Genomic DNA, 18531 nt, shown 5'->3' with positions numbered 1-18531 from the left:
CCCCCACACCCCCAAAAAAAACCACCAACTACAATTTTGGAAACCAACTCAATGCCTCTATTCCGATATCTGAAATCACTTGTGAAAAAGCGAGCCATCAAGCCCCCCACAACCCGTCTAGGCGACCTCCCTGTCGAGATCATCCTCAAAATCGCCGACTATCTCTCCCCAGAAGCTGCCGTCTGTCTCGCTCTGACCTGCCACTCTCTCAAGAGTATCCTCTCCAAATGCCTAACGGACCCTTCCGTCCGATCCCTAGTCTCATTCCAACCCTTTTTCCCAGACCCCATTTACTGGCCCTGGTTCGTTAGACACAGACCGTCGCTTACGCCACGCCAACGCCTTCTCGTTCTCCTCGCACGGGATGGCGGCTACGCTTACTGCCTCTCCTGTCTGAAGATGCAGCCTGCACCCCATTTCTCTGAGCGAATTCGGTTGCGCATGGCAACCGGGGAGCGAGATCGCGAGCTGGGACCCTATGGTCCCAGGATCAACGTCTGCCCTTGTGCATGCATCACCTTCCGCGGTACGCACAACCTCACCATACACGATACATGCCGGGGTTTCGTGGATCATGGTTACCGAAGGACGCACTTCAAAATTGAGATATGGCCAAACCACTTTGTCAGGGTGAAGATAAAAATTGCCCCTTCTATCCACACGGACGGCCAGCTTGTAATAAGAGTGCTGTATCAGTGGAAGGATTCACGCTGGTCAGCCGGATTTGAGAATCCAACGAAGAAGGCCGCAGCGGATTGGGCCGATGTATATTACGCTCGGCCGGATGTCTGCCCGTATCTGAATCTTGACTTCCGGAGGATTGAAGACAAAATCCGACAGACATCCCCCAGATTCATTGCTAGTGCGTTGTGAAATGTGCAACACTACGCGAAGATTTTCTGGTGATGGTTCTCGATACAAGGTCTATGTTGATCTCTACTTGGGAAGCGATGACCCCAGTATTAACAAGGCATGACTGGACCACGCAAACAGCATCTGTTACAGAAGTCGCTGGCGCCAAAGACTGGGTACCTTTTGTTGAATGTTTTTATGAAATAGCCCAACAAGGGACAAATTTATCCAGTTACCGAATTAACAAGGAGGTAAGCCCACCAAGGACAGGCACTCCCAAGAAGAACCGCCACGCCATCCTAAAGCCACTGAGAAAAAGGTGGCCCAGCTCGTCTCTATTATCCGGAGACAGCATGATCCCGTTCTGTCCGACGAAAGAGCTCGAGGACCCGGTGGTATTCCGGTCAATTTCCTGCGCCATCTGCGTCAAAACAATCGTACCTCCAACAGGTACTGCGATGCAGCTCCCCCACATCCGCAGCACCGAAAACATTAGGATCGCGAATGCGCGGCTGCTGTTTCGACCTGCTTGTGTTTGCTGAAGCTCTTCTTGTTCTTCTCGCTTACATACGAGGGACTCAGAATGTGAGCAACTGTTGTATCCGAAAACGAGGAGGGCGTGACTGAGCCCGGTGGCGAAGAAAAACAACACCCAGCCCGGCGTTGGCGTATTGCGGCCGAGGAGGATGAAGGACCCCGTCACCAGGAGACTGAGGAGCCAGCCAACGCGGATGACCCAACGGGAGCGAAAAGGGTATCCGCCAATACGCATCTTATTGACAAGCAGCAGTATGAGGAGAGCGGCGGCGGTAACGGCCATAATGCTTACGCCAGTGAGAGAAGAGGAAAAGCGCTTGACAAGGAAGATATACATGGAGAGGTTCTGAAAGTGGCAGAGTATCTGATTTGTCCGATTGTCAGTAAGAAAAAAACAGCCATCAAAAGAGGGTTTTGACCAACCAAAAACCCTTGGAATAAGCACCCGGCATACAACATGATCGTCGAAATAGAGTTGAAAATTCCAAGATTGAACATGGGTTGCACCACCCAAATACTCTCCCAAAGCACCAAGACAACCATGGCCAGCCCTCCAATGCAAATCGACACCAAAATGCGCCAGTCATCCCATCCTGATGGCCGCTGACCTACCCAACTAACCCCCATCAAGACGGAGCCAATCCCAAGGAACGTCAATACAGCCCCTATCCAATCCATCTTGCGAGCCGCATGCGTAAAGACTTTGTTGCATTCGCGCAAATCAATCGCGAACGGAGCCACAAGTAGAGTCAGCCCGCTAAAAAGGTAGCTGAAGTAGAAGGCCCAATTCCAGTTTCCATACTGGGCAAACACGCCTCCCGAAAGTGGCCCGAGCATTGCTCCCAGCGCCCACGCTCGACAGGTATGTTCAGAAAATCGTGCACGGTATGGATACGGGAGGAGGTCTGTCACTAGCAGCAGCGACACGGCAGTAGCACCTCCACCGCCAGCCCCCTGGATCGTTCGGCCTACGACTAAGCTCGGTACACTTAGTGATCCGGTGCACACTCCTGTTCCCGCTGTAGCTATGACGACGGCGATAATGAGAATCGGGCCCTGGCCAAAAACTTCGGATAACATGGCAAACAGTGGCTGACTCGCTGCATTCGCAAGGAGGTAGGACGTGTCTACCCAGAGTACGCTCCGAAACGGTTGCTGAAATACGGCTGACAGGACCTTGGAAAGAGTAAGTCTCTGGCTGATAAGACCACCAAAGATTAAGAGCTGAATTCCTAACATACCGGGATGATGGGTGTCACCATTGTCGCAGCAAATGCATCCATCATGGCAACGAGAGAGACGCAACTGAGGACAAGCCATTCCCTGACTCCAGGCCTCCAAACAATGCTACCCAAGTCGGTTTCAGAGTCGGAAAACGTGTTATCATCCAGAAAACTGCCGTCCACTAGATGCTGCGTGCTTGTGTTTTCGTGCTGGTGTGCCCTGAAGCCGTCCTCGGCATGACCGATCTCGATGGATTCCACTCTCATTCGGCAGAGAATCCACCAGAGCCCAAAAGCAGCTTATTTCATTTGAGATCCGTTCTTCTCAAACAACGAGCAGTAAACCGCAGCGTCGGGGAACTCAAATTGACGCAGTATTATACCATACAGCACCAGCTAAGCAAAACTGAATTCCGCAAACGCGCCCACTCATGGTGTGCTTGCGCAACCAAAATTTGGTCGGGAAATATTGCGGAAGGGCAGAAAAAATACACCGGAGGACAGAAGGCTCTTCCAACCGCGACGGCTAAGCATTCCATGCACGCTGAAAGGGAGGCACACCCCCAGAAACGGCGATATTATTCGCTGGGGTAGACGTCTGGTATGCGAGCACAGATCGCATCTGCGCGGGTAGCAACATCATCTCCAGTATCCTCTCCGGTAACCCAGGGCCAGGCCCATACGTAACAGCCACGATACGTCAGATCAAGCTTGCTGGGCGATTAATGGGTTACCGACAAGGTTTGTGTCGCTGCAAGGCCAGGGAGTCAACACAAAAGGTACGATAGTCCGAGACTCTCCGTCTCAAGATCAAAATAAAGCGGGGTATTAAAGGCTTTCAATCGTTGTGATTCTCCACTTTCAACATGCTTTTGCCCTATATACCTATAGTGTTTAGTCGAGCTTGTTACGTTCCGTAGTAGCCCTGGACGGTGCCCGGGAAACATCGGCGGTGGATAAGCTGCTTTGCCGGGTACTCATGGCGTGGAAGGAGAAGTCAAGCTCCCCAACCAAGGTTTTTACATCCCTATTGATTCAAGTTAGAATAACTTTTGCGAAAATATTCAGCCGACTTACTTCATGAGCCTTTCCACATCACCAACGATGCATCTTGTGGAGATTTGCAGCACCGAGAAGGTGGCGAATCCTGGTTCAGCAATATGTCTAAGGCTCAAAATTCCCCTGTCTAGCTCTTCTAGCCGCTTTGAGAAGCTGTATGGCCGCGGGGTTTTCAAATAAGGGGGTAAAGGCTGCTGATTCGTGAGGCTGGCCGAGAGAAGACATAGAACAGAAGTCACTTGGTGAGTTGTAATCCGCGCGCTCGCGATCAATCGTTTGAGGTCGTTTAGCCATGCAGCGTCGGATTCGTCGTCGTTTCCAAGGTGCCTCAGCGAATCCGACGCATACCCCAAAAGACTCAAGTAGTTGACAATACTATATCCAGGTTACTTCGATAGTGGCTGGAGAGGGAAGTCAAGCGATGACTTACTTTTCAATGCAAGTGATAATCCTGTCATACTGCTCCTTGGGGAAACGACCGCCGATGGGTACTTCCCACTTCAGAAATTCCGAATACGTACGAAGGCTGCTCAACATGATCATCTGTTTCGAAAACACCTTGTTTCGTGCCTTCAGGAGCCTTTTCCCTGCGGCGGTTTTGAGGGCAATTTCTCCTTCATCGCCTCGCATTCGCGCACTAACAGTTTCGTGAATGATCGAGTAGAAATTGGCGAGAAGGTACAAGCTCGACCCCAGGTTCTGCCGCAGAACGGAATGCTCCGAGATTGGATAGGGAAAGAAGGTCCAGAAGAAAGCAACGGCTATACCTCCTGTCACCACCCCGAGCCGATACGGAGCAAGAAGGTAGATCGGATAGTACGTTTGCCCGTTTGCGCTCACATTCTGCTGTCCAATCTTGCGGGCCTGCAGCTCATATCCGACTATCATCGCGGTAGAGATAATGGTAATGATACCTGCAACTCGAAAGCGGAACTGCTTAACAGGGATGTAAAAAGCGCAAGCAACGAACAGAAAAAAGAAGACCAGGATGCCAGCAGTTCTCTTCCCAGGGATATACCAGCAAAGCAGGCTCAACGTCATTGCCAGGATAGTTCCCAGAATTCGGAGAACAAAGCCAAAGATACTTTGGCCAGACGTAGGAGACATGCTCAAGTTGACCATTATAATGGCCCAGACAAAGCGCTGTCTGATAAAAAACTCTTGGGTATCTCGAATGAAGTAAACAACAGCGATAGTCATGGTGGCGCATGCTACACGAAACCCGTAAGAGGATTCGGGCGAGCGCAGCATTGAAGAAATCCGTCGCACTTTGTCCCCGATCTTCTGGAATAATGTCACCGGCGGCAGATGTTCTGGGTCTTTCCTCGTTCTGTACGCCTCGCCCAGCTGGAGCACGCTGTTGTGCGCATTCACATCACCCAGATGATCTTCTCCTTGGGAGTCCTCAGTCTTGAAAACACTTAAAACCCACTTGCGAAGACGCTTGCTACCAGGGATAATGATTCGTGTCTTTGATAGCTTCCCGCTTTCAGCTTTCTCATCGGCGTATCGGACAAAATCAAGCACCATCTGGCCAGTAGAAGCCAGCAGTTGCTCCATCTAGATACAGTTAGCCCAGCATATCGAACAAGGAGGATGAACAGACATAAAGAATAAGATACAGTTGCCGTCGAGCTCGGTCTCGATTGACAGAGCCATCTGTAGGTAGATCCTCCATTTCCAGGTGTGCAGTCGCTGGGTGTTCAAAAAAGTCAGGGGGCAGAGTGATTCCTTTCTCCTCGCTCCAGGTCCGCAGCGCAAGCCGCTTAGCTATCTTAAAGTCCGACAATCTCTTTTCTAGACAAGCACTGAATCCTTTGTCTCCTGGAACTGGATTTGCAGACGACTCAGGATCTGAGGCAGGTTTTCCATTTTTGGGACGAGGGACCAACTTCAGAGTCAACCCAATGTGTTGGAGGCCCTCATCGACTGTTTGGATCATAGAAACAAATGGGTCATGAACGGCTTGCATAATTTCATTCCACTCATGCACTGCACGATCGCGAAGGTCGCCTGATACAACCGATGTCGGATCAATTGGTTCGTTCCACCTGTTGTACTCTGACAGTCGCTCAAATATATCAACAACGAAACTGAGCCCAACCACTGGTATCATCGTCTGGCGAAGATGGCGGAAGATTGACTGGAGATCATCAGGGCCCAATTCACCAATTGCGATCTCACGTTTTGCAAAAGTTAGATCGCCGCTCAATTTTCCGTGAAGCTCCGTTATCTTTTGGACTGCCTTTCGGATCGTTGCTGCCTCTGGGGTATACACCTTGCCGTGCTTGTCAATTTTCTCAACCGTAGAGTCATAGGTTGCCGTCCGTCCAAATACGTCCTCGCCCTCCAAGGACTCAAAATAGGCCGTGTGAGCTTGAAGGGCAGACCTGAGAGCACCGATATAGCCCGCCATTTGTTTGAAGACTACCTTTCGGCAGGAGAGAGGGAAAATGAAAAAAGAAACTGCCGTGGCGAGACCCAGTCCCAGCAACCCCGCTTCAAGTAGTCGACGGACCATTGATGTCGCTGCAGGCATAGTAGGTAGCAGCGGAGCAAACGAAAAGCTGACGTTCGCGACAATAGAATATATAATCACCGGAAACTGAAACTGCTGATATTTGGCCCGACAAGAATGGACGAAGTAGGTCTGGAAGAACAGGAAAACCCCACTAGTTACCGAAGCAGATGAACTGTAAGGCGGGAAACCAGAACTAGTAGGCGCAGTCTTATTCGCATCGGCCGACTGTTCGCGTGCCTTGACCGTTGCATACATCATCAGAAGAGCAACGGCTGCAGCCAGACAGACGGCGAGGATGTCGAGCACCATCATTTGCACGAATTTGGCTCGAGGCATAATCGAGAACCCCAGAACCGAGATAATTGCTATCAGATAGCCAGATGTCGTAAAATATACAGCGACAGAATCGGCCTGGTAGCTTGAAGCTTGTCAGCGTACGGGGAGGAATGAGCACAAACCATGCTTTTCAAATGGTGGGAGCCTTACATGGCGAGGCCGATCGTTGGAGCAATTGCACCTCTACGAGATCCGTTAGCTTGGCTCCTTTACCCATACGAAAGACGCACTTTATCATCAGGAGAACCGACTGCCTATCTAAGCCGGTCTTGTTCCAGGCAGACTTGGCCCTGTCGGTGAGACTCGGTGGATTGGCATGTTTGTCGTTGGCTGCTTCCCCGTACGTAGATTCCCGTGTAGCAGTTCGGTCTACCATTGCGATCTCCGTGTGCAAGAGTCCTCCACGCAGCTTGCCCGTTTTCTCCAGAAACTCTCTGAGCCAAAGTCATGAATACTGAGCGATCGCCGTTCGACCCCTCATTGACAATGTATGCCACGTGATTTATCGCAACGATGCTGTCACAAGGGAGGGCAACGCGAGGGCGATGGGGAGTTCGCGTTGAGGGCCAGTATTTGTGATGACAGTCCGAGCAAGGCCAAAAACTCGAAGGAAAAGGATGACGAAAGCAGGAACAGCTGCGGAGTGAAGCTCTGGAAGAAGTGGGCCAGGAGAATACTGGGCCTCTTATGGTGCCGAGAAGAGCCAAGTTCTCCACGATCGGATCTGTTGCCTCGGACCACAGCGCATTCGGAAAGCAATTTGGAGATGCACGAAACTCGTCAGCGTGTGTCGACTCTCGAGTATTATTTTCTTAGCCTCAAGAGCAATGCCACAGGGCCGTGAAGAAAATAATGAGAAACCTTGGAATGGGTCGTGACTTCCCCCGTTCGGCTTTGGCTGTCAGCAAACCAAGGAACCGAAGCTGAAGCCTGCGGTGCCTTGGGGCCTGAAACAAGTTCTCCTTCAGGCTGTTGCTCAAGCTCTGAAATACGAGAAGTCCAAAACAATCTTGATATAAGCGTTTGTCTTCCAGATAACGAGGAGTCAGGGCCAAGTCTCATATCCTCGAGCCAACCCAATATTGTCCGAACGGTTTAATTAGGAGGAAATAGGACTAGTCAGGGACAGCCACAGAGTTGGCCAACCTTCATTCATCCTTCCCCTGCAGCTTTGTTTGCCATCAAGTGTGCCACCGGCTTTCCTTCAAATGGGCCTTCCATCCTTTCTTTTTCTCTCTCATTGAGGTCTCCTCCCATCGACCATGAGTCAATCACCGGCAAAATGACAACTCCAACAACCGCTCCTCCACCGGGAGTCCCCAAACGAAAACCCCTTCCCACCGTCGCCGTAACTCCAGCGGCCCCATCAGACACCACCAGCGACCTCGAAAAATCCTACCAGCCCATCATCTCCGCGCCGGCTACCCAACCAGCACAACACCAGCTCCCACAATGGCAATGGAAATTGGAGTCCCAATGGCAAGCGCTACAATCCAAATGGAATCAATATCCTTCTAAGAAGCGACGAATTATCCTCGGCGCTCTCCTCGCAACTCTCGCCCTCGTCGCCCTCATCATTGGTCTTGCTGTGGGGTTGACAAAACGTCATGGAAAGGGGTAAGTCTCTTTGGCACGAATTCCGGGGCTTCTCGCCACAAGTTCACTGAGGATACTTATCCAATACGTCTTCTGCTTCGTGCTGATTAATTCCACTTTTCTTTGAATAGTTCAGGAGAAGGAGCTAATAACAATGGCAATAGTTCTTCCAACCTCCCCCTCCCTACCTCCAACGGCGGGCCGTATACAGGCGACTTAACATACTACGACCCCGGACTCGGATCATGCGGAATAACAAGTACCGCCTCTGAGAAGATCTGTGCCGTCTCGCATGCCGTCTTCGATGCTGCGCTGACTTCGGGGAACCCGAACGAGAATCCGCTTTGCGGATTGAAGTTGAGGATCCGTAGGGGGGAGAAGAGCGTCGATGTTACGGTTGTCGATCGATGTATGTCCATGCTCTCCCGTAACTTCTCTAATCACCGGTTATTTCAGTTGGTCTTTGGGAAAGGCGCTGACTCGAGGTTATCGTACAGGTCCTGGGTGTAACGTCAACGACTTAGATGTCTCTTCGACCGTCTTTGAGGAACTAGGTGATTTAGCAGAGGGGAGAGTGTTGGTCGATTGGGCTTGGCTGGACAAAGCACCTGTGCCGATGGGATGATTGACGACTTTGATTACCTTTTCCCAACTTTTCTGTGTAGTTTCGATATACCCCTTTTGTCTAGATGTTCTCTTCTATTTCTATTTACTTGGACTCTCTCGTGCACTCTATTCAGTAATCAGGCCACTCGGAGTCTACCTGTTCTCGCCAGGAGCGAAGTCCTCCTTTGATATCGACGATGAGTCGTTCACCGCCGCGATCCAAGCCTAGATTCTTCAACCTCCTCACTGCTGTCTGCGAATCGTTACCCTGTCGACATACGACGTATATGGGGCTCTCCGAATCGGCCGCGATCTCGGGAGGCAGCCATGAGGGCAGAGGTTTCAAGTCATCGACTCCTGTCAGCGGCGCACTGGGCGCCAAAGCGAGAATATGCGAGATCGGGATATTGATACTATTTTCCAGGCTGCAAATATCGAACTGGACCTTCTCCCGTACGTCGAGTATATGCCTGTTCGCAGTGGTGCTGTGGTTTAGGTGATACTCCAGCGGAGTAATACGCTCATCTGGAGAGAGCGCGTCTTCAAGGCCTGCGGTCCCGCAGAAGAAGACATAGTCCATGGATCCCGACCTCACGCTATCTAGGGTCACTGTGGCCTCGGCGGAACACACAGCACAGTTGGGGCGTCGAGAACGTAACTTGATCGTGCGGAACTGTGGTGATGAGTAGGCCGAGAAGATTAGTAGCGTTGGCGGAGTCGGGCCGTTCACTTCAGCATCGTGCGTGAGGACCTTGATTGCTTCCAATGCCTGTAGTACGCCCATTGCGCCGACAACGGGACCGAGGATTCCACCATCCGCGCAACTTGTGATACTATTCGCCGGCGGTGGCCGAGGGAACACACAGCGGTAGCACGGGCCTCCCGTCTTGTCCCCTGGTGGCCGAGGAGGATTGTTCAGCACCATGAGCTGGCCCTCGGTTCGTAAGGCGGATGCCGATACCAGCGGCTTCCCCAGAAGAACAGCCGTGTCGGAGATCAGGTAGCGGGTCGCCGGATTATCCGTACAATCGAGAATCAAGTCGTATTTTCTGAGTATTTCCGCAGCTTCTTGGGGCGCAAGGTGGGATCGGTGCGCAATGTATGTAGGATGCGGATTCAGTCTAACAGCAGCGAGACAGAATTAGTATACGGAAGTAGTACCTTTTTGGATTTTTGGTGTCCAAGGAGCCAAAACCCACTCTTTCAAATATTCAATTGCACTGTCGACTTTGAACTTCCCCACATTCCTACTCTTGTGCAGCACCTGGCGATGGAGGTTCGAAGATTCTACCGTGTCCCCATCCACAAGTCCCAACGTACCAACCCCAGCGCCAGCAAGATATAGTGCAGCCGGGCACCCTAATCCGCCTGCTCCAACAATCAATACCTTCGCCGCTCGCAGTTTCAGTTGACCTGCACATAAACGACTTCGATTAGTCCAACTCCTTGTAACACTCGACTCTCCAGGAGCCGACTAACCTCGCAAGCCCACTTGTGGCACGATCATTTGCCTCCCATATCGTCTATACTCCTCATCAAGTAACGGCCATTTCCTTTTCGTTTGCGCTTCGCTGGGCACAGGCTCTGGGGCGTTCGTTGTTCGGCACTTGCTGGCTGATTCCTCAGCTGCCTTGAGTTCACGTTTTAGCTTCGCCAGTTGCACTTCTGTGGCCGCGATCTCGGTGCGCAAGGAAGCGCACTTATTGTCCAGATCATCCATGTATAACTCGAAAGAAAAGATTTCAGATCAGGGCCACCATCTGCGGAGAGGTTCAACAAACGAAGAAAGGGCTCTGAAACCGCCACTCTTATCACCGGATCAACGCTAAACCGTTCTTGGTAATCAGCTGCGGCGCCCGCGGGCCTTCTGGTCTCGGTCCACGGGGTCCCCCATCTCCCGCCTTAAATAGTAGATGCCGTCGGTTAACCGCATCAGCTTTCGATGGTCTGTGAAATACCAGTACCACTCGCATGCTCACCTGCTTCACCAAGCATGGCCCCAACCGTCTCCGGAATTCGATGATCAATTCTGCGCATGATGTTCCCCCGCTCAGATAGCGCGAACGTGTCGGGAAAAGCGACACGGCCATCATCGACGGCATTTGTATGAGCGTGAACTTCAACGGCAGGGAACGTCCTGATTCCTTCTCTGGGCTGGAAGCCTCAGATGCTCCTTGCTGAGCTTTTGCTTGTCAATTCCGTTGGACAGCGCTGAAGCGGAGTCCATCTTTTTTCAAATATGGTGGGCTCAAACGACGACTTCTTTCGCCTCGCTTCTGTTAACCCTTATCTACACGTCCCATCTCGCGCCAACAATAATGTCGACATAGGCTTCTTGTGTATCAAGCGAGGTAGAGATAGTGGGCGTGGGGAGGGAAATTACGCCACTATCTACCCGTCTCATGAAGCTAGCTGCCGCCGACTTCCACGAGGTTGCCGGTCTGTTCTTCGACGACAAATTCCTCGCAGATACCCGCAATAGCTGGATGAAGATAGACCCCAGACGATCTCAGAATCTATTATGATCGCTTGGGACCGCCCATCATCGGACGGGAATTAGTTGCGATCCGCGCTGGGAGGATTTTGGGTTTGAGCGGTCGAAGGAAACAAGAAATCGATTCGAGTATTTTGGGAATGGTGGACAGAGAGGGAACGAACGGGGGTTATTGAGAGTATCATGAATTATCTGGAGGAGGTCGGGAAGGTCGATTTAGCGACTGTACATGAGGCGTGAAATGAGTAACAAGATGGAAAGACTTGATGTCCGGCAGTATGACGATATCTAATACAGCAAGTACCACGGATTTGGTTGCATAATTGAAGAGCAAGCTCCCCACGAAACAGCCAGGAGAGACAGTTCTAAAAACTATGGCTTTTGCTATACTACTGTCGAAACAGCCTGCTCGAGATGACTGTAAATGCCTAGCTCTCCTCCTCTGGCATCCCAAACACCATCTCGGAGTTTCGGCGAAAGCTTCAGAGAACCAACGGAAGGCTCACGCAGACACGAACCCTGGTTCAATTGCAAGTGTTGTAAATCCAGCAACTCCGTCCTCGGCTCAACTACACGCTGCAACGCCTTCCTTGTCAATGTCCGCTGTTCAAACGCATACGCCATCGCAACCAGAGACTCCTCACTCCATTTCGGGCCTAGAAAGCTAATTCCTAGCGGGATTCCTGGGCCCGTTTCAATAAGGTCCCCGCGCCCATTGTATCGGACGGCCGTGTCCACTGGCAACGCACCGAATGGGACCGTTATAACTGGTGTACCGAGAATACCTGGGATGTCACCGGCTAGGCACGATGGGAGAATTACAGCGTCGAGATTATTTCGTGACAGGGCGCCTAGCAGACCGCCCTCTTCGCCAAAGGAGAGAGCTTGCTGATATAACGTCCAAAAATCTGGGGATGTATTGTTCATCCCAGCGAAGAGAGCCACGTCCCAAAGATCCGTGTCACGGGATGGATACCCTTCTTGAGGATCTCGTTGGGTGAAGTTACGAATATCGGAAAGGCTGTGGAGGTCGTTTGGATTTCTAGTTAGGGACGCAAGGTAGGTTGATATCCCGCTTAACATGTCTGCAGCCACGACACGCTGTGGGATTTGGCTGCGTTGGAAATCTTCGTAGGCCGTGAAGTTGGTGTCTTCGATTATTGCTGCGCCTAGTTTCTCGATTACATCCACGGCCTCTTCGAATGATGATATGATTTGCTCCGTTGGACCGCCCAACGTGTCAATGACATTTCCAGGGATACCAATGCGTTTCCCCTGGAGCCCAGTCTCGTTACATGCTGTGACATAGTTCGGGTAGGCCTTAGAATACAGAGAGGCTAAGGTATAATTGTCCTTCTCGTCTTCTCCCACAATACCTTGTAAGATCAATGCTGCGTCACGCACAGCCCTCGTCATCGGCCCAACGGTGTCCTGGCGCTCACTGACAGGGATAACCATATACCGGGATGTAAGACCAACAGTTGGCTTGATGCCGACAATATTGCTCTTCTCGCTCGGCGAGATAATACTACCGCTGGTCTTCGTTTTGGAAATTAGCGTTGGCATGCAAGAAGGATCAGTGCAAAACCTATAGCCACTCACCTCCGTACCAAGCGATGCGAACACAAGCCCTAGATCGGTAGCCACCGCACTCCCACTCGAGTTCCCCAGCGGATCTTGGTCATAATAAGCAGCGTACGTCTATCCCCCTCTGGCATTCCAGTCGTTTGAAGAAGATCTTCAACGAGTATTTGCCCACTCCGACAAACTTGTCTTGCCAAGGATAATCGCACCGTTATCTCTGAGCTTCATGACCACTGTGGCGTCTGCTGCAACTTTTGCTCCGACAAGTGCATACGAGCCGTCTTAAACTGTCGTCTTAGTGATATGTCAATTCTCAAGGGCCACCTTACCCGCGTACCTGCCGTCTCCATCACGTCGTCCGTGCCTATGAGATCCTTGACGAGAATAGGGAGACCATGCAAAGGGCTAATTATCATGGTTTTAGTTATCTATCCGCCTTCGATGTATGAATGCGGCCGGCAACATACCCACTAGTTCTTCCTCGTTTTCTTTCCAGATCAAGCTGTTCTGCAATTCTCAAAACATACGGATCAACCTCGAGCACCGCATTGAGTTTCGAATTGACCTCGTTGATACGTCTTGTATAAGTCTGGATGTGAGATGAGTATCAGAATTGTTATAGGAGGGAGTAGTCCAACCATTACAAGGTCGACACTGCTAAAGCATCCCAAACGAAGACCGGTCTGGAGGTCACTTTGGGTGGCGTCAATGAGCGATGGAAACGCACAGGCCGAAAGAGCGAGTCTCGCATCACCCAACGCAGTGTATAGAAGGAGAAAGAAGAAGCAGAAGCCATTCAACAAAACCATCTCAAGCAGGTTGCCCAGGGCTCGAATGGGTTCGCAATACCAAGTGAACGTTCAATTTGTCGTCGTTACACATGTAGGTGGAGCTCCAGCTTGTATTTATCAAATTCTAGATAAGCTCGACGGATAGCTGCAGCAATATGACAGCGGGGAAGGGGCCGAGTTGACACATCGAATGCAGTGTCAAGTTGAATGCAGGAGATAAAAGGGAGTCGGCTCTGTCGGAAAGTGCCCAGGTGAGATGGCTGTCCTACCCATTTGAGCGGTCAGCCCGTTTGCCTGCATGAACCATTGAAGCCCTTCCCTGGTACTTTTCCACGGCTTCAGTTCTTTTCTGACCATGCTCGGAGATATTATCACCGGAAATCAAGGTGAAAAGCGTCGCTGAACCACCCTTGCAAATCACCATAAGAAGCGATACACCTCTTACCCCCATCGCTTCTCTACCTACTCCGTTGCCATTCTCGTGGCAATTGGGAGCGGACTCGAGCCCCGTTTCAATTTCCGGTAGCCAAATCATCCAAGGCAGTCTCGTGAGTCTCTATCAGCTTATGCTTTTCTGAGGGAAAACATTTGAGTAAAAGTGGTCCACTGGATTCGGTGAGACCTGAAAGCATCAAGATTCCCCCAATTATGAGGCTGCATAAGTTATACCGCAGGATTATGCAGTGTCAGGTGAGCAAACATCGGCAGAGTGGTTCTCGAGCTTTCGTCTCTGCAACTCCGCGTCCACGGGTCATCTCCCTCGGCCCTTCAGCTTTCGAGTCCGCGTTGATCAAGTACGGAGGTATCAGCAGGAAATGCTCCAACATCTTGCGCCCTGCAAACACCCAGGCATGACTTGAAACGCCTGCGATGCTCTCAATGGCCAAGCAGTCAGCGCTACTGAGAATCTGGCAGGGGCTTGATCCAATCAGCGTAAGATCGAATGTGAAGACCTCGCCTCTTCTTACTACTTTCGCATTCCTCTCTTGCCTCGCCTTCCCGTCCAGTGATCACGAAGGCCTTGCCCAAGCGATTGGGTAAAATGTCGCATTTCTCGATAAGCCAGCCTCGTCCATCGCATGAAGGCGACTCTTCGTTTCTTTCACCCGGAGACTTCAGATTCAGGCCCTTTCGTTTCGTGTCTCCTCCTCATCAGCGAAATAGCCATCTCATCACCAGATGGTGAGTACTCCCACCTATTTGGCGTACTTGAAGCTAAATCCCCAGGCCACTACGCATCTCGAATTCCCCTTCCTCGAGGAGGTCTACACTCCACCTGGGTCTCCGCTAATCGAGTGAGTGTCGCGATCAACTTGGGGGTTGTGTCGTATCGCTGACGCCAGGACCGCGAAAACCAGTTTCGTCTTTGTTCACGGTCTAAACCCTCGGGCACGAAATGAGCATGCTTTCGAGACATGGACACACGAAAATCGTACCTGCTGGCCCAGGGATTATCTCCCGCAAGATATCCCTAATTCCCGGGTCTTCATCTACGGCTATAATTCGACAGTAACCGATGCTCGGACCATGTCCACCGCCAGTATCAAAGACCATGCAAATACTCTTCTGAATTTGTTGGATATGGAGCGAAGCGAGCAGATGGTATTTTTGTCGGAATAACGCATTATGCGGCCTGGTCACTAATTCAGCGTAGGGCGTAAGGGCTCCGAAAATCATATGGGTCGGTCACAGCTTGGGAGGCTTGGTGATCAAACAGGTAGTCATCGTCTGTCCGGTCGTCCACGAAGAACACCAGCCTAACCGTCCATAGGCTTTGCTGAATGCTCATGAAGACCGAAAATACACATCGATTCGCACAGATACCTGTGGACTTGTCTTCTTTGGCACCCCACATCGGGGAGCAAAAGGCGTGGAGCTTGGAAAAATCGCGGCTAACGTCGCCAAATTTATCTCCAAAGGCCATGCCAAAAATGATTTACTCCAATGCCTCGAAGAGAACTCGTTCTTTACTAAACAAATGTCTAGTCGGTTCTCGCACCAGCTTGAAGACTACCAGGTAGTTAGTTTTGTCGAGGGCAAAGAGGTATTCATAGCAGGTGCAGGGCCAGCTTCAATAAGTCATGTAAGACCCGCTTCTTCACCAAACCACCCAGCTATATGCTAAGTCTGCTAGCTTGTGGTTGATGAAGATTCTGCAATACTCGGGCTCCCAGGGTCCCGCGAAACCCGTTTGAAGCTCGATGCAGACCACTCGCAAATGTGCAAAGTTGGCAGCCGTGGAGCAATGTACAAACTGATCAAGGGCAATATTAAGCAAATCGCAGATCAGGTGCTCCTTGCTGAACGAGGGTTCGTCCCGAGGCCGTCCCCGTCACCGAATCCTGGGCCCCCCCTCCCACCGCGAATGCATCTCAACAGCAGTATGCCATACCCAGGACCTCCGCGAACACCGGACCCCAATGAAACTCGTGTCATCGGGTCACTGTTTCACCCCGCCGACAACGACCCACGGTCAATTCAAGTTGCCAAGTACATGAACGACTGGAAATGGGATGACGCTAGAAGGGTGCAATACGCCCTTTTCCAGGAGCACCATCGATCTTTAGGACAAGATCACTACAGTACCTTGCTAGCAGGGTACTATCTAGCGGATATCGAGCTCGCGGCCGGGTATCTCATCAAAGCCAGAGAATGGTGCGAATGGGTGTGCAATAACTCGCAGCGAGTACTCGGCAAGCGCCACGAGCTTGCGCTAAAATCAGAGAGCATGATGGGCGAACTGCTTTGCCGCCAGGGGAAGTCTCAAGAAGGGGAGTCCGTCTGTGCCAATGTACTTGCACGCCAACAGATGACAATAGGCGACGATCATCTGGACACCCTCGAAACGCGACGGCGACTGGCGACTACCTACAATAATGTCGGCCGACATGCTGAAGCTATAGAAGCCATGACGAAGTACAGCGAGAGTGTCGGACATCTCCTAGGGCAGAACCATATCCTTTATCTCTCAAGTGTGCTCGACATAACGGAGCAGGTACTCGCCGAACGGCTGAATAGCACCGAGAAACTGATTCTCAGGCACTTCACTGGCGTCGACTCTCAAGCGGAAGCTGTCGAAGCCATCGTCAAGGAACTCAACACTCGACTGGGTCCCCATCACCCCCTCACCATCCGGGGTATGTGGATGAACGGAGCAATGAACGCCCTCGATCCAGAGAACAGTGCCGGCGCCTCGGAGGCCCTCCGTCGGGCTCTCGCCACAGCGGAAGAATACCTTGGTCCCGAACATAGCGAAACAATGAACATCGTCGGCGTCATCGGCATGATGTACGCATTGCGCGGCTCCATAACCAGCTACGGATACAACCCGTACCTTCAGGACAAATCAGCAAATCTAACCCTCGCTTTACCATGGCTCGAGCGATCGCTGCGCTGGACAGAATCCCGTCAGGGTCTCGGATCCCCCGACCTCCGAACGATTCTAGACTTAGTTGCGAAAATGTACTTCGGGTCACAGAAGTTCCGAGAAGCGCAACCTTTTTTCGAGCGTCTCATATCCTCGTACCGTGCGGCTAATATGCCGGTGCCGGATGAGGTGCAAAGCTGCTACCAGCTCACGCGGCTGAATACGCGATTCTTAACACCCGGCGGTGTCGGCGGAGGAACCGGAGGAGGTACAGATCTAATGAGTCTCATATCCTCTTTTAAGCGGATGTAGATAGTTGATTGCAAGATTTCGGCTTCTCACTGGTTATATCCGAGGTTGTTCAATTGACGCTGTGTATCCCGCTTTGTCACATACTGTTTGATTGCTTTCTGATTCACATCCTCGAGGTGGACATTACGATGGCGTTATCTTGGGAAGCGAAATGGCATATATTTAATGAGTGACGAGGGTGAGGTGTCTGCCCGAAACTTGAGAATCAGGATGCGGGACGTCAGTTCGAACATACAAGGCTTCAGGTTCTTTAAATGGGAGCATTCAAGACCGTCGCGCAAGCCACAAGGTTGTCGACGTCCTTTTCGACAGCCACTCGCGCCTTCCTGATAAGGGGTGCATGCACACTAGATCGACAGGGGCCAGCACCAGCCACTAACCCTGTCGAATTAACAAGACCAACATACCTGAAAAAACGGAGTCTGAAGCACAGCAAGTCTGCCCATGCAGAAGGTCATTGAGATGCGTCACGATCTACACATCTCATGCCAGTTCCGTGCGAGATTGGTCGCACACAACCTGAGCCTAATCATTTGTTTTGAGCCCAAGGATGGAACATGTGCGCATCATCGGCTTCCGATTGGTGGTTCTGTCAACTCGGGTGCAGCAATCTATGGGTGCATGGGACTTGGGTCAGGGTCAGGGTCAAAGGTCCGGGTCAACAATTCTTTATGGATGGGCCCAATTCGAGACAATTTTTGGGGATGAAGGGCAGGACAGAAGAATTTGAACGGTGAATTTTGTGTCGGTGGATTTTGAGAATGCTTTTCGATGCCACAAGTATGCCAGCCTTCCGGCCCCATATCGGACCCCTGTCTATTATTCAAATAGTTTGGCTGCTCGACCGCGTCGAGAACAATCCAATCCGCTCCCTTACTGCACGCGCCCGTCCCCGTTGACTGTGCAGAAAGACTGTTCGAGGAAAGGGAGATGAAGCAACCGCCGATCTCCTATTCCTCACTTCTCAGTTAAAACTCCCCCAATGCCCCGTGGCACTCCGGAGTCTGCACTCCAGACCAATGCTTAGACCAATGGCCATCCCATTAGCTTACCCGTGAGCCCAGCATGTGCTGCATTCCCATGCGTCAAGTGGATTACCACTGCTATCAGATGTCCACGGGGATCCGACGTGAGGATGGCACTGGCCGTCCAGCTTTGAGCTTGTCGTGCGTCCATTCGTTATCTTTCCATGATTGGAAGTCCATTCGTTTGAATATAATTGCGGGAGTGCCCCTCTCGCGCGGGGTTGAAAT

General features: G+C 51.4%; 7 protein-coding genes across 7 annotated transcripts; 3 read left to right on the top strand and 4 right to left on the bottom strand.

Moving 5' to 3' along the window:
- Positions 1-51: 51 nt before the first annotated feature.
- On the top strand, positions 52-873 carry BJX67DRAFT_382690 (F-box protein; the record flags this gene model as incomplete). The annotated part of the gene is made up of 1 exon (XM_071033287.1): positions 52-873. The coding sequence occupies one exon, from the start codon at positions 52-54 to the stop codon at positions 871-873; it is 822 nt and encodes a 273-aa protein (XP_070884711.1).
- Positions 874-908: 35 nt separating this feature from the next.
- Positions 909-3192, bottom strand: BJX67DRAFT_174313 (major facilitator superfamily domain-containing protein). The gene is made up of 3 exons (XM_071025117.1): positions 2631-3192; positions 1813-2565; positions 909-1753 (listed from the first exon to the last, which is right to left on the bottom strand). The coding sequence occupies exons 1-3, from the start codon at positions 2877-2879 to the stop codon at positions 1085-1087; spliced, it is 1671 nt and encodes a 556-aa protein (XP_070884710.1). The 5' UTR covers positions 2880-3192; the 3' UTR covers positions 909-1084.
- BJX67DRAFT_174312 (uncharacterized protein) lies at positions 3193-7211 on the bottom strand. Its single transcript, XM_071025116.1, has 6 exons — positions 6759-7211; positions 6679-6711; positions 5278-6610; positions 4102-5231; positions 3690-4046; positions 3193-3639 (listed from the first exon to the last, which is right to left on the bottom strand). The coding sequence occupies exons 1-6, from the start codon at positions 6902-6904 to the stop codon at positions 3507-3509; spliced, it is 3132 nt and encodes a 1043-aa protein (XP_070884709.1). The 5' UTR covers positions 6905-7211; the 3' UTR covers positions 3193-3506.
- A 380-nt stretch (positions 7212-7591) lies between these two features.
- On the top strand, positions 7592-8805 carry BJX67DRAFT_174340 (RlpA-like double-psi beta-barrel domain-containing protein). Its single transcript, XM_071025119.1, has 3 exons — positions 7592-8145; positions 8289-8533; positions 8622-8805. Exons 1-3 carry the CDS (start codon positions 7811-7813, stop codon positions 8747-8749), a joined length of 708 nt encoding a protein of 235 aa, XP_070884708.1. The 5' UTR covers positions 7592-7810; the 3' UTR covers positions 8750-8805.
- Positions 8505-10565, bottom strand: BJX67DRAFT_174315 (HesA/MoeB/ThiF family protein). The gene is made up of 3 exons (XM_071025118.1): positions 10210-10565; positions 9930-10143; positions 8505-9851 (listed from the first exon to the last, which is right to left on the bottom strand). Exons 1-3 carry the CDS (start codon positions 10448-10450, stop codon positions 8861-8863), a joined length of 1446 nt encoding a protein of 481 aa, XP_070884707.1. The 5' UTR covers positions 10451-10565; the 3' UTR covers positions 8505-8860.
- Positions 10566-11608: 1043 nt separating this feature from the next.
- On the bottom strand, positions 11609-13617 carry BJX67DRAFT_382685 (putative amidase; the record flags this gene model as incomplete). Its single annotated transcript, XM_071033286.1, has 6 exons — positions 11609-12763; positions 12827-12900; positions 12994-13089; positions 13146-13213; positions 13276-13397; positions 13453-13617. The coding sequence occupies 6 exons, from the start codon at positions 13615-13617 to the stop codon at positions 11609-11611; spliced, it is 1680 nt and encodes a 559-aa protein (XP_070884706.1).
- A 589-nt stretch (positions 13618-14206) lies between these two features.
- Positions 14207-17345, top strand: BJX67DRAFT_174264 (LipA and NB-ARC domain protein). The gene is made up of 6 exons (XM_071025115.1): positions 14207-14781; positions 14827-14894; positions 14958-15201; positions 15254-15316; positions 15371-15682; positions 15734-17345. The coding sequence occupies exons 1-6, from the start codon at positions 14779-14781 to the stop codon at positions 17276-17278; spliced, it is 2235 nt and encodes a 744-aa protein (XP_070884705.1). The 5' UTR covers positions 14207-14778; the 3' UTR covers positions 17279-17345.
- The last annotated feature ends 1186 nt before the right edge of the window (positions 17346-18531 follow it).

The sequence above is a fragment of the Aspergillus lucknowensis genome, assembly GCF_044049455.1.
Source record: "Aspergillus lucknowensis strain CBS 449.75 chromosome Unknown BJX67scaffold_30, whole genome shotgun sequence".
NCBI classification, from domain to species: domain Eukaryota; kingdom Fungi; phylum Ascomycota; class Eurotiomycetes; order Eurotiales; family Aspergillaceae; genus Aspergillus; species Aspergillus lucknowensis.
Note: the sequence above shows the minus strand (reverse complement) of the source record. Positions and strands in the feature narration are given on the sequence as shown.

Excerpts from the sequence above, each read along its gene's own strand:
- BJX67DRAFT_174313 (XM_071025117.1), bottom strand. The coding sequence starts at position 2,879 with ATGAGAGTGGAATCCATCGAGATCGGTCATGCCGAGGACGGCTTCAGG. Across the intron at positions 2,566-2,630 it reads TGGTGACACCCATCATCCCG|GTCCTGTCAGCCGTATTTCA; the intron begins GTATGTTAGGAA and ends ACTCTTTCCAAG. Across the intron at positions 1,754-1,812 it reads GCTTATTCCAAGGGTTTTTG|ATACTCTGCCACTTTCAGAA; the intron begins GTTGGTCAAAAC and ends CGGACAAATCAG.
- BJX67DRAFT_174312 (XM_071025116.1), bottom strand. The coding sequence starts at position 6,904 with ATGGTAGACCGAACTGCTACACGGGAATCTACGTACGGGGAAGCAGCC. Across the intron at positions 6,611-6,678 it reads CCAACGATCGGCCTCGCCAT|CTACCAGGCCGATTCTGTCG; the intron begins GTAAGGCTCCCA and ends ACAAGCTTCAAG. Across the intron at positions 4,047-4,101 it reads ATTATCACTTGCATTGAAAA|TATTGTCAACTACTTGAGTC; the intron begins GTAAGTCATCGC and ends ACCTGGATATAG.
- BJX67DRAFT_174340 (XM_071025119.1), top strand. The coding sequence starts at position 7,811 with ATGACAACTCCAACAACCGCTCCTCCACCGGGAGTCCCCAAACGAAAA. Across the intron at positions 8,146-8,288 it reads ACAAAACGTCATGGAAAGGG|TTCTTCCAACCTCCCCCTCC; the intron begins GTAAGTCTCTTT and ends CAATGGCAATAG. Across the intron at positions 8,534-8,621 it reads TGTTACGGTTGTCGATCGAT|GTCCTGGGTGTAACGTCAAC; the intron begins GTATGTCCATGC and ends GTTATCGTACAG.
- BJX67DRAFT_174315 (XM_071025118.1), bottom strand. The coding sequence starts at position 10,450 with ATGGATGATCTGGACAATAAGTGCGCTTCCTTGCGCACCGAGATCGCG. Across the intron at positions 10,144-10,209 it reads GCCACAAGTGGGCTTGCGAG|GTCAACTGAAACTGCGAGCG; the intron begins GTTAGTCGGCTC and ends GTTTATGTGCAG. Across the intron at positions 9,852-9,929 it reads GCAATTGAATATTTGAAAGA|ACTGAATCCGCATCCTACAT; the intron begins GTGGGTTTTGGC and ends CGCTGCTGTTAG.
- BJX67DRAFT_174264 (XM_071025115.1), top strand. Across the intron at positions 15,202-15,253 it reads TGGAGCGAAGCGAGCAGATG|GGCGTAAGGGCTCCGAAAAT; the intron begins GTATTTTTGTCG and ends AATTCAGCGTAG. Across the intron at positions 15,317-15,370 it reads GAGGCTTGGTGATCAAACAG|GCTTTGCTGAATGCTCATGA; the intron begins GTAGTCATCGTC and ends AACCGTCCATAG.